Raw genomic sequence first — 13,956 nt, 5'->3', positions numbered from 1 at the left:
GAACTTACAATCTAGAAGGGTAGGAGGTTGGGAAACAGGAGGTGAGGACTGCAAGATTGAGAAGGATGTTAATGCAGAGTTAGATGAGAGAAATATTAGGTAAGTGAAATTAATTTATTATTGAGTTGGGTGGTAGGCTTCTCTGAACAGAAAAGTCTTCAGGGAGCATTTAAAGGACAAAAGATTAGGGCAAAACCTGACAGCACGAGGGAGAGTGTTCCAGAGGGTAGGTGCTGCACGACAGAAGTCCTGCAGTCTAGCATGAGAGGAGGTGATAGTTGCGGATGCAAGGAGCAGGTCATTGTGGGATCTTAGTGGACGGGCTGGAGTATACTTGTGTATTAGAGAGAATAGGTAGAGGGGAGGGGCATTGGTGAGAGTTTTGTATGTAAGGGTGAGAATTTTGAATTTAATTCTGCTGTGAATGGGGAGCCAATGAAGGGACTCACAGAGAGGTGCAGCAGATACAGTTCGACGGGAAAGGTGGATCAGCCTGGCAGAGGCATTTAGGATGGATTGAAGGGGGGAGAGGCGGGAAAGAGGAAGGCCAGCGAGTAGGTTGTTGCAGTAGTCAAGTCGGGAGATAACAAGGGAGTGGATTATTTGCTTTGTTGTGTCAGCGCTCAGAAAGGGGCGAATTTTAGAAATATTGCGTAGATGATTGCGGCAGGATGTAGAAAGCAATTGGATATGGGGGATGAAGGATAAGTTTGAGTCAAGTGTGACTCCGAGGCAGCGGACTTGGGGCGATGAGGAAATGGTGATGCCATCAACAGGGATAGAGAAGTCAGAAGTCGGCGTAGAGCTTGAGGGGGGGATAAGAAGGAGCTCAGTCTTGGACATGTTAATCTTTAGGTGGTGAGAGGCCATCCAGGAAGAAATACCAGATAAGCAGTTGCTGACATGAGAGAGGACAGAGGGAGAGAGAGCAGGGGTGGAAAGGTAGATCTGGGTGTCATCAGCATAGAGGTGATATTTGAAACCATAACTATTGATAAGTTTACCTAGCGAAGAAGTATAGATGGAGAAGAGTAGAGGAACCAGAACAGATCCTTGAGGTACTCCAACAGACAGAGGCATAGGAGAGGAGGAGTCGCCGGCAAGTGACAAAGAAAAAGACCTGTGAGAAAGATAGGAGTGAATCCAGGAAAGAGCAGTGTCACAGAGGCCAAAAGAGCTAAGGGTCTGTAGGAGGAGGGGGTGGTCAACTGTGTCGAAGGCAGCTGAGAGGTCAAGTAAGATGAGTATAGAGTAGTGGCCAATATTTTTAGCAGAGAGAAGATTGTTTGTGACCTTGGTAAGGGCAGTCTCAGTTGAGTGTTTTGGGCGGAATCCGGATTGCAGTGGGTCAAGCAAGGAGTTTGCGGACAGGAAGTGGGTTAGGCGATTGTAAACTAATTTTTCAAGGAGTTTTGATGTTAGTGGAAGCAGTGATATGGGGCGGTAGCTTTCAGGAGAATTAGGGTTGAGGGAGGGTTTTTTGAGTATGGGAGTGACTTTTGCGTGTTTGAAAGAAGATGGGAATGAGCCGGTAGAGAGAGATAGATTGAAGATGTGGGTAAGAGCAGGAGTGAGGGTGGAAGATAGGGAGGGAATTAGATGGGAAGGGATAGGGTCGAGTGGGCAGGTAGTGAGGCGTGAGGAAGATAGTAAGGAAGAAACTTCATTCTCAGTGGTTGGATGGAAGTTACAGAGGGTGGCAGAGGGAGTAATTGGGCTTGTTGTTGGAGTATTGCAGGTTGGTGTTGGGATGTTGCTTCGGATAGTATGTGTTTTGTTTAAAAAGTAGTCAGCCAGGTCTTGAGCACTAAAGACAGGCGGGGGTGGTGGAGCAGGTGGGTAGAGGAGAGAGTTAAAGGTGGAGAAGAGTCGTTTAGGGTTTGAGGAAAGAGTAGATATGAGAGAAGAGAAGTAAGTTTGTTTGGCTAAGTGAAGGGCGGAAGTGTATGAACGAAGAATAAACTTATAGTGTATGAAATCAGGTTCAGAGTGAGTTTTCCTCCAGACACGCTCAGCTTAATAGATAGATAATCCCTTTATTACCCATTCCCTAGATTTGCATAACCAACACAGTAATATTAATATACTTTTTACCTATGTGATTATCTTATATCTAAGCCTCTGCAAACTTCCCCTTATTTCAGTTCTTTTGACAGACTTGCATTTTAGCCAATCAGTGCTGGCTCCTAAGAACTCCACGTGCATGAGCACAGTGTTATCTATATGAAACACATGAAGTAACACCCTCTAGTGGTGAAAAACTGTCAAAATGCCCTGAGCTAAGAGGTGGCCTTCAAAGGCTTAGAAATTAGCATATGAACCTCCAAGATTTAGCTTTCAACTAAGAATACCAAGAGAACACAGCAGAATTGGTGATAGAAGTGAATTGGAAAATTGTTTAAAATTACATGCCCTATCTGAATAATGAAAGCTTGTGTTGGACTAGACTGTCCTTTAAAGGTATTGTGCAGCTTTTCCTTAATTATAACAAATATTTGCATTACTGATTAATTCCCTGATACCTGAGAAAGTATTTTAAACATGTTTTAATGAAACAATTGTAATTTCTTCATTTTCAGACTGTTCTGTCTTCAAAAAATAAAATATGTAAAAGCTCAATGTAGCTTAACAGCAAGAAATGTAATAAAATGTAGTTTATATTTTTATTGAGTTTATCTACTTGCTATTTTTACCTCCAGTAGAACATAGTTTTCCATAGGAAGTGATCTAGTGCTAAATCATATTTATACTTTTTTTTTTCCCCCTTCACAGGATTAAGCAAGAATGGAGTTTTATGTTGGAATGCAGAAATAAAGGAATACCACAGGCTGAATACCTAAAAAATGGTTTTGTTGATACTGAGTTAAACATCTTAGAAACTATTAAAAAGAATTCCCACATCACTAAGGAAGGTCCACCCTTAAAGAAGAAAGAAGAAAAAGCATTTATTTTTGAGCTTTATGGAGAGGACTGGGAGGTAAGGCAGATTTATTTAACAATGCTTCTATTTGGGGATTTGTCACAATTGATATATACTGAGGAAAACAATAATAAAAATAATTTTCAAACTGAGAATTCAGCTGATATGGATTTTGACCATTCCACTTTGGCAGTATATTTTATGGTGTGTATAAATCAAGTTGGGCTCAGACTTTTTCTGAGTAAAAATCTATACACAGCCATTTTTAAATATAACGTACCTTGAGGAAAACTCCAACAGCAACAATGAATATAACAAGTACAAAAAAAAGTATTTTTATTAGGGTGCCATATCTATATACAATGACATTTTTGGCGACATACAGCTCTTTATTATGACTAATGCGGTAATTTATTTTTCTCATTGGCTTAATTAGGGGTGTGCAGATACTACGCTGCAACTTGCACACTGTAAAAGCTGCTTAAGTGTGCTGTTTTCTACAACCTTTCTTTAGTCGCATCTCACAACACTTATTTGAAATACCGTAAGTCTTATAAGCCCTCTGAAATTGACAATTTCATGTCAAATGTATGGGGAACAAGTGCCATCCCTACAAAACAGTGATTTGTTTTTGTTTGTAATAGTTACAAAAAAAGTATATGGTGAGATAAAAAAATAGAATAAATTGCCTCCACTAAAAAATATGGTTGATTTTTTATGCGACATATTTTACAATCAAACCCAGAGAACCTTATTTTCTATGGATTTCCTCAGCACAGAAGCTAGGGCTTCTGGTTGAAGAAATAGAAACATAGGGCCGGGTTATCAGAAACATGAAGAGAAATCATCAGTTTATTATACTGTGCATTGTATTGTAAAAGAAAGCTTATTAGTGAACTCCCCTTAATGAGATACACAGTTCCTAAAATGAAAAATGCCTTTAAAACAATGATTGAGGGGCTTTATAATATTGAAGAGGTATCTTTTAGAATCTTGCCAGACCAGAGAGATTTTGAGAATCGGCTCATAGTGACAATGTCCCCTTATTTCCTTTTAAAGAGTAAGCTTGAAGGGATTTTGTACATAAAGCCTTTCCTGTTCCATCTAAAAGACAATGCTTTAAATATATACTGTTATGATGCTTTTTTAATGGATGTTCCTGTACTGAATATGAGAGTTGTGACCGTGAGCTTGAGTACAGAGATTTGGATGTACACAATTAAGTACTTCTTATAACATATTTAACGGTTGCTCTTTTGCATACATATTGCTTTTTGTGATGTTACATCTCAGATGATTTAGTCATTTACCCAGTACTTAAAAACCAGCTATGTTGCAAATGTTTGTATAGTCTGTTCAAAACATGGAAATGTTAAGTTTAACAGGCCCAAGAACTGGTTCACCTTTGAATAGACTCCATCACTCCATTAATTAAAACCGTATATAAGGGTATCCTTACATAACTACAACTATCCTTAAACGGACATTCTGGTCAAAATATAAATGCACATAGATGAATTACATCTTTGAAAAGAAACATATTTGCAATATACTGTACATGTATTGGCAAAAATGCTTATAGTAAATGTTATCACTGTTTTAGTGTTAACATTTTTCTCTGCATGTGAAGCATTGCTTGATATTGTCAGTTCACCAGCATTTTAAATACTGCAGCTACTCACAATGCCAGTGGGGCTTGTATTATATCAGTAATTAAGAAATTCAGTCATTACCAGATGATACAAGCACCTTAGGCCTTCTAAACAAGTGCTGTGTTAAAATGCTGGTGCACAGTGCATACTTAAATACACTTTTGAAACAGCTATAGCTTTTAATAGAAGCATTTTTGTTAATACTTGTGTATTACAAAAATACTTCTATTCAAAACTGAAATGCATCCATGTGGATTCCAATTTAGTTTATACATTTGTTTGCTATGTGGCAAATCCTAACTTGCTTCAATTTTTTTTTTTATGTAATGGACAATGCTTTCCATCAAAAATGTTTCAATAGTTTTCCTGTGTCAAAATCACAGTTCTGTAGTTAAACTGATACTTCACCCACATTTTTTCTTTCATGATTCAGATAGAGCAGGCAATTTTAAGCCACTTCATAATTTACTCCTATTATAAATTTTTTATCCGTTCTCTTGTTGTCTTTATTTAGCCTCCAATCAGCAAGCGTTACCCAGGCACTGAACCAAAAATGGGTCGGCTCCTAAGCTTAGATTCCTACTTTTTAAAATAAAGATAGCAAGAGAACAAATAAAAATGAATAGGAGTAAATTAGAAAGTTGCTTAAAATTGCATGCTCTATCTGAATCATGAAAGAAAAATTTTGGGATTAGTATCCCTTTAAGAGTCTTCAACAACTCTTTTATCAACTGTCTTGAGTCTTGCTATCCTTCCCTTAGTTTTTCTCATTCAAATGTATCTAAAAGTTAATTAAGTGTAGCTGCACTGTGCTTGTCCCTAATTGCTAAACATTGCTCCCACCAACAGACACATCTGATACCCTAATTGTATGATTTCCCACATTTTTATTCATAAATACCCAATTACACCACTGGTGAAGACTTACATAAATATACAATATTTGTTTTGTTTCCAACAGTTATTTCCATTAGAGTTAGTAAAACATAAGTTTCTTATGAGGAGCTATTTATTTCAGCAGGTCTGCTGGTATTTAGCTGTTCAAGTGCAGTTAATAAATGGATCTATTGTTATCTAAAACTAGGTGTATGCATATAAAAAATCCTGGAAGGCAACAGCTCCTAAAATGTGCAGCTCAAGGGTTGTGACATTTTTTGCACTTCAAAATTCAGATATGGGGCCTGATCCGATATACGGCATAGTTTTTGTCGCAAGCAAGGGAACCCGTGCCACCCGTAGTTTCACCTCGCACATCGGGGTATTACATATACCCCGCCGGCAATTGCTAAAGTTGCTGTAAGTCGGATAAACTAGCGATGTCCAGAAATGATCGTAACTACAAATTTCTGGAGTCGCCAGTGACTTATGGCACTTTAGAAACTGCCTGCGCCTAAAGAAACTAGGTAAAATATTAAATCTCCCGTAACTGTCTAACACGCCTCCCAAAAATCAGCCCGATACGTATACCCCTATATCCGCAATCCCCCCTCTCACTCCTAATAATAAATGTATTAACCCCTAGACCGACAACCCCCCACAACGCAATAAGCCTAATTATTAACCCCTAAACCGCCATAGCCCACACCGCAATAAACCTATCCTAGTATTAACCCCTAAACCGCCGTTCCCGGAGTCCACCGCCACCTACATGATATGTATTAACCCCTAAACTGCCGCTCCCGGACCCCGCCGCCACCTACATTAAATTTATTAACCTCTAATCTGACCCTCCTACACCGCCGCCACCTACATTAAATTTATTAACCTCTAATCTGACCCCCCTACATCGCCGCCACCTACATTAAATATATTAACCCCTAATCTGAACCCCCTACACCGCCGCCACCTACATTAAATGTATTACCCCCTAAACCTAAGTCTAACCCTAACACCTTCCTAACTTAATTATTATTTAAATAAATCTAAATAATATAACTATTATTAACTAAATTATTCCTAATTAAAACTAAATACTTACCTATAAAATAAACCCTAAGATAGCTACAATATAATTAATAATTATATTGTAGCTATTTTAGGATTTATTTTTATTTTACAGGCAACTTTGTATTTATTTTAACTAGGTACAATAGCTATTAAATAGTTAATAACTATTTAATAGCTACCCAGTTAAAATAATTACAAAATTACCTGTAAAATAAATAACCTAAGTTACAAATACACCTAACACTACACTATCAATAAATTAATTAAATAAATTAATTACAATTATCTAAAATAAAATACAATTAAATAAACTAAAATATAGTACAAAAACAAACAAACACTAAATTACAAAAAATAAAAAAATATTACAAGAAGTTTAAACTAATTACACCTAATCTAAGCCCCCTAATAAAATAAAAAAGCCCCCCAAAATAATAAAATGCCCTACCCTATACTAAATTACAAGTTTCCAGATGTTCAGTCCTTTGTTAAGGCTCTGATTAGGATCAGACCTGTATTCCGGTCTTCGGCTCCCCCTTGGAGTCTGAATCTGGTTCTTAAGGTTTTGCAATGGGTTCCGTCTGAGCCTATGCATGAAATCGATATTAAGTTGTTGTCCTGGAAAGTTCTCTATCTTAGATTGCCACTTTGCAATGTGAGCCTCCTTTTCTGGTGTTCCATTCGGATAAGGCTGTCCTACGTACTAAGTTAGGGTTTCTCCCTAAAGTTGTGTCAGACTACAACATCAATCAAGAGATAGTGGTCCCTTTTTGTGTCCTAATCATTTCTCTTTGAAGGAACGTTTACTTCATAATTTGGTCATGGTTCATGCTTTGAAGTTTTATCTTCAAGCTACTAAGGATTTTAGACAAGCTTCTTCACTATTTGTGGCATATTCATGGAAGCGTATGGGCCAGAAGGTCTCTTCAACTTCCTTATCATTTTGGTTGATGAGTCTTATTCGCTTGGCCTATGAGACAGCGGGACATAGACCTCCTCAGAGAATTACGGCTCATTCTACTAGAGTAGTGGCTTCCTCTTTGGCCTTTAAGAACGAGGCCTCTATGGATCAGATTTGTAAGGCGGCCACTTGGTCCTCCTTACACACTTTTTCAAAATTTTACAAGTTTGATGTTTTTGCTTTAGCTGAAGCAGCCTTCGGGAGAGAGGTTTTGCAGGCTGTGGTGCCCTCAGATTAGGGTCTGCCTTTATTTTTGTCCCTCCCGTTTTCATTCAGTGTCCTCTAGAGCTTGGGTTTAAGTTTCCCAACAGTAAGGAATGAAGCCGTGGACTCTCCATGTATTAAGAAGGAAAACATAAATTATGCTTACCAGATAATGTCATTCCTTCTGTAGAAGAAGAGTCCAACGGCCCCCACCCGTGTTCTCCGATGGTCGCCCCCTAATTTTTCTTCTGGCACATTTTATACACTGATATTTCTCTCTACTGTTCCTTGTTCCCTCTGCAGAATGACTGGGGATTAGGGGAAGTGGGAGTGGAATTTAAGCCTTTGGCTGGGGTGTCTTTGCCTCCTCCTGGTGGCCAGGTTCAGTATTTTCCCAACAGTAAGGAATGAAGCCGTGGACTCTCCATGTACAGAGGAAATGAAATTTATCAGGTAAGCATAATTTATGTTTTTAAATATACTTCAATAAATGTTGAACTTTTACTACAGAAACTATTCTTCAGACTGTCTGTCAATATTGAATGTTGATATTATATATATATATATATATGTACTGGTATGTACGCAATAAACCTAATTAACATATAAATCCCTAAAACGACAAACCCACACATCGCAATAAACCTAATTAACATATTAACTCCTAAACTACCACCCCCACACATTGCCAGTAAACCTAAGTAACCTATTAACCCCTAGAACCTTCAAACCCCCACATTGCAATAAACCGTATTAACCTATTAACTCCTTAAAACCGCCAACTGCCCAACAACACAAATAACTAATTTAATTACTAAGAGCCCCCTAGACCTAACACCCCCTAATTAACCCCAATACTAAGTTACACTTAAATAAAACCTAACATTAAATTACAAAAAAAAAAAAATCATCTAAATTACAAAAAATAAAAAAAACTCTAAAATTCAGAAAAAAAAACAAAATATCAAAAATACAAAATGTTTTACCTGAATCCCTATGAAAATAAAAAGCCCCCCAAAGTAAAAACAACCCCTAATCGAAACTAAACTACCAAACATCCTTAAAAGGGCCTTATGTTAAACAGCTCTTTTATGTTTAAAAAAATACTATAGTCTCCCCCAACAGTAAAAACCCCCCACCCACTAAACCGCCAAAAAAAAAAAAAAAAAATAACACTAAAAAAAACTAAACTACCCATTGTCCCTAAAAGGGCATTCAGCTCTTTTACAGCCCATTAAATTCCCATCTAGACTAAGCCCAAAGAGGTACTCACTGTTCCTGAAGTCCGGTGGAGAAAGTCTTCTTCCAGGCGGCTCCATCATCTTCTATCTTCATCCGGAGTGAGGGGGTTTGGAGTGGAGGTGCAGTGCTGGCTTCTCCGATGCACTGGATCATCAGCGGCTGTCCTCAGCGGCGGTGGTCTTCAGTGGCGTAGAGGCTCCTCTTCATGCAATCCATTCGTCACACACTGAAGATTGAATGCAAGGTACCCCATATTTATGGGGTACCTTGCATTCCTATTGGCTGAAAATTTTGATCCAGAAAGTCAAGTTACCTCATGGTTTACCCAATATTTATAGCTGGTTTATAGGTTTACAAATTATCTGGGGGTATCCACTCATATATCTCTAGCTATCATATATCTTTTTATCTATCTATCTATCTATCTATCTATCTATCTATCATCTATATATCTATATATCATCTATCTTATCATGAAGCTTCAATGTTTTTGTTACTAGAGTGTCATACGCCTTTCTTTACCTTTGTTTAAAGGAAAAGAATAAACAAAAATTATGCTATAAAAGGCAATGGGGAATTTTAAATAGCAATGTTTTGGTAATCATTCTCATCATCTCCCAGTGCTTCAAATAAAGTTTCCTGGGCTGTTCCTAATATAAAAAGAAAAACGGTAAAAAATAAAACAAAGAATACAGTGGATACATTTTATTTGCTGTAAAATTAATATGGGAAATACAAAAGAAAGTTAGGAGATATCTCATTAAAACAAGCCCTAAGGCACTCTTACTTTTTATATTTTTTAAGCTGCCATCAACTGTCAAATATAGAAGATGGATCGTAATATAGCATATACCGTGTGGGAATGAAGCAAACGTGAAATGATCCATATCAGGAAAGAGAGAAAAAAAGCACTTAATGTACAAAGATTTAAAGAAAGAAATATAAATGAAAACATATGATGCTATCATAAATTGTTTGCTAACACATTTGGTTGGTTAGTTATTACAAGTATCATCTTTTCTTTTTCTTTAAACAGCAGTCTGTATGTAGCAGGGTGGAAAACAAAATCAGCAAGCTACTTTTTCATGAGTATTTTTTAGTTTATTTTTGGAAAAAAAAAATAAATGATAATGACAGTGAAGTGTCTTATTTGAAGACAAATGATTGATAATTGAATATAACATTGAGATAAGTGCAAATAGAAATGAAACCTCAACAAATCTTCCTCTGACAGAGATCTATCAATATCTATGCTTCAGGTAACATAGTATTCTGTATTTTTCTGTGTAAAACACCAAAAAATATACTTTAATAGAAATATTAAAGCAACTGTAACAATTCACACCAACTGACCTGTCTGATATATAAATATATAATAGAATAAATAATATGATTTACAAATGATTCTTAAAAGGCCTGCAAATTTAATTGCAAATTATCAAAACTATCTGTTAAATTATATATCTACTTAATTTGCAATATTGTTTAATATACTCTTTGTGTTTAAATGTTTAATATTCTCTTGTGTTTAAATGTTTTCTTATATATATTATATATAATATAATATATATATATATATATATATATATATATATATATATATATATATATATATATATATATATATATATATATATATATATATATATATATATATATATATTTAGAGAGTATCTGTAGGCACATCATGGTTATCAGAGTTACCATTTTCTGCCAAAGCGTCCACTTGTCCAGTCCAAAATAAAATGTTTTCAAACCGTTAGAATATTAACAAGTACCAGACAGTAAAGCATAGATTGACAAAAACATGTTATGGAAAGGTAATTGTAGGCCAATGTCAAGTATCAGCATAAATAAGCAGTCTGAAGGTCAGCACATTCATCTGTGAGGTCAGGGAACAAGGGTCTATTTCACAGATAGGCAAACAGCCTAAAAGGACCTAAATAACAACAAAAGAGTCTGAAAATAACTGAGCAAAGACACAGCTAGGCTATATAATGTAGGTTTTGTGCCAAGAATGACAAGAGGCAAAATTATGTATTATTCACACACAGAAGACAAAGTGTATATAAACTAAAAAAGAACTGTACAATCCATGCACCTATAATGGCGGCTTTTAAAAGGATGTCAAAACATTAAGCTCTATACAGAAGAATTAGATGAAATACTATGGAACCTTTAAAAAAATAATCTGCTCTTAATGCCATCAATGCAACTAAAGCATACATTGGAAATATTTATGTATTTACGTTACATAAAATAATTTTGATTTACAATGATGCACCAGCAGGAAAGTGAGGAATTAAACCTTGCAAAACAACCACTATTATAAAAAAAGGGGGAAAAAGTTTATAGGGGACTGTAACAGTTTGTAATGTCTGGATCCTCTCACTCACGCACTTCCTTTTACCAGGCCTAGGGATTTCTACTAAAAAAATGTACAGGATAAACCACTCTACAAAATAGTCAGCCAGATATAGTGAAGATGTAAAAACTGGATGAGATTGGGAAGATGTGCTCAGGGCCGGACTGACCTAGTGGAACACTGGGGGATTTCCCAGTGGGCTGCAGTACCTAGATAGTAGATAGTTTAGGTGTTGTGTGCAGTCACTTCTCCTGTAGCTGCTCAATTACTCAGAGCAGGCCCAGGCAGGGGTGTGCTGCAGTAAATGAGACTGCACACAGCATATTGAACATGAAGAGATAGAATGGGGGGGCGGATCCCCTGAAGCAATAGAAAGCAGAGAGCACAAGGCAACCAGAAGTAAAAGGCTGCACTGTCTTTCTGTACAGCTCCTGCACACGTTCCAAGTCATCAGCAGCTGATGAAGTTAGTGACTGCAGCAGAACCTCCTTTAACAGTTGTCTACTTCCTGCTAATGGGGCTGATGTACTTTAAAAGCAGTAACTATCATGCATGAAACTTATGCTGCAGTCCATCAGATAACTTCTTTTCATAGTTCCTGCAGTGCAGTTTCTTCCCCTGCAGGACCAGCTAAGCACATATTGCTGTCTGTGCAGGGCAAGTGACGCACTCTCCTCCTGCTAGCACAGCTTCAGATTGACAGCAGAGATATTTTCTTTAACAGATTTGTATTTAACTCAAGAGGTTAAGCCCTACCTTCCCCTTCTGCTTTCTCTTTTATTTAACCCATTGGGTGCCAAATAAGACATGGAATAAAAGCTAAGGGTACAATACATTTCTTAAAAAGCATAGAAAACAATTTTTGTACTATTTAGAATATCTCTTATGTATTTTTATGTGATTGCATGGTTATCTACTTATCTAACAACCAATCTGGGCAAGGTCAGGTGTTTTAATCTGATAGATAGATAGATAGATAGATAGATAGATAGATGATAGATATATACTGTAGATACCTGTAGATATATATATATATATATATAGATATATATACTGTATATGTATATATATATATATATATATATATATATATATATATACACAGAGATAGATGTTATAATAGTGTTCTTGTGTAACACATTGTACACACTAGTGCCACACTCCTATTGTAAATTGTGGTGTGCAACCTGCTACCTATATTTTTGTATGCATCTACGTTGTATATATATGAATACATTGTTATTATTATTATTAATAATAATAATAATAATAATAATAATTTATTTTTAAAAGCGTCTACAGATTCCACAGAGCTAATAGGACTGGTCTTCAGTTTTTCCAGGGTTGCTTTTTATTTCCAGTCCTGGAGTCCATCAACATATTACATACACAAGTACAATATACCCACAACCCCCCAGCTCATATAGATTTATTATTAAGTTTTTTGTTTTTTTTTTTGTTCTTTGTTAACAAAGTTAAAGGGACAGTCTACACCAGAATTTTTATTGTTTTAAAAGATAGATAATACCTTTATTACCCATTCCCCAGTTTTGCATAACCAACACAGTTATAATAATATACTTTTAACCTCTGTGATTATCTTGTATCTAAGCCTCTGCAAACTGCCCCTTTTTTTCAGTTCTTTTGACAGACTTGCAGTTCAGCCAATCAGTGCTTGCTCCCAGATAACTTCACGTGCACGAGCACAGTGTTATCTATATGAAATACGGTAACTAACACCCTCTAGTGGTGAAAAACTGTTAAAATGCATTCTGAAAAGAGGAGGCCTTCAAGTTCTAAGAAATTAGCATATGAACCTCCAAGGTTAAGCTTTCAACTAAGAATACCAAGAGAACAAAGCAAAATTGGTGATAAAAGTAAATTGGAAAATTGTTTAAAATGACATGCTCTATCTGAATCATGAAAGTTTATTTTGGTCTAGACTGTCCCTTTAATCATATACATAGCGAATATATAGGCATTCCATAGGAGTAACCTGTATTTTAATGAGGAAACAGCGCAAAGAGTTTCAAATTTCATAAAGAATATCCTCCAGCTTAGTTGCACAATTTCGCACATTACCTGCTACACCATACTGAATGTACAGTAAAACTTAGTTTACATATCTATTATCTGAACTGTTACTAGACTGGAACAATTTTTTACATTTACTAAATGCACAGTATATGTTGTGTAAAGATGCTTTGAAACATGCCCCATACACTGGGGCACACTAGTAATGTGGGCAGATAGCTGGAAAGGCAGCGATCCCTATTGTTTCCTATGGAAGGCACATTGCCACTTGTCTGGATAGAGAGGGTCAGCCTTCTTTTTTACAACACATTGCTCATGGATTGCGAGATTGGCGAGACAAAAATTTTAATTTCTGGATGATCTTACTATTCTTTTAACACACACAATAATCCAAAAATATATAATAGCTAGAAACCATATTTTAGTTCTTATGATATTCTGGTTCTCAAAATTAATCTGACTCAACAGCAGAGCATTTAGAATTTCTAGACTAAATGATATGCTGCACCTAGACAATGGAAGACTAAACAAGTCAATGTTAAAGAGACATTCAGCCAAATCATGGATGCATTTCAATTTTGAATATAAATATTTTCATAATATACATCTATTAACAAAATGCTTCTAATAA

General features: G+C 36.2%; 1 protein-coding gene across 2 annotated transcripts in view; it reads left to right on the top strand.

The window, feature by feature from the left end:
* Positions 1–13,956, top strand: part of LRRC2 (leucine rich repeat containing 2) — a 738,808-nt gene that overhangs the window by 238,999 nt on the left and 485,853 nt on the right. For both annotated transcript variants that reach the window (XM_053702403.1, XM_053702404.1), the window contains exon 3: positions 2,773–2,977. In XM_053702403.1, the coding sequence (XP_053558378.1) occupies positions 2,773–2,977 (205 nt within the window). The remainder of the gene's footprint in view (positions 1–2,772; positions 2,978–13,956) is intronic.

The sequence above is a fragment of the Bombina bombina genome, chromosome 2, assembly GCF_027579735.1.
Source record: "Bombina bombina isolate aBomBom1 chromosome 2, aBomBom1.pri, whole genome shotgun sequence".
In the NCBI taxonomy this organism is placed as follows: Eukaryota; Metazoa; Chordata; class Amphibia; order Anura; family Bombinatoridae; genus Bombina; species Bombina bombina.
Note: the sequence above shows the minus strand (reverse complement) of the source record. Positions and strands in the feature narration are given on the sequence as shown.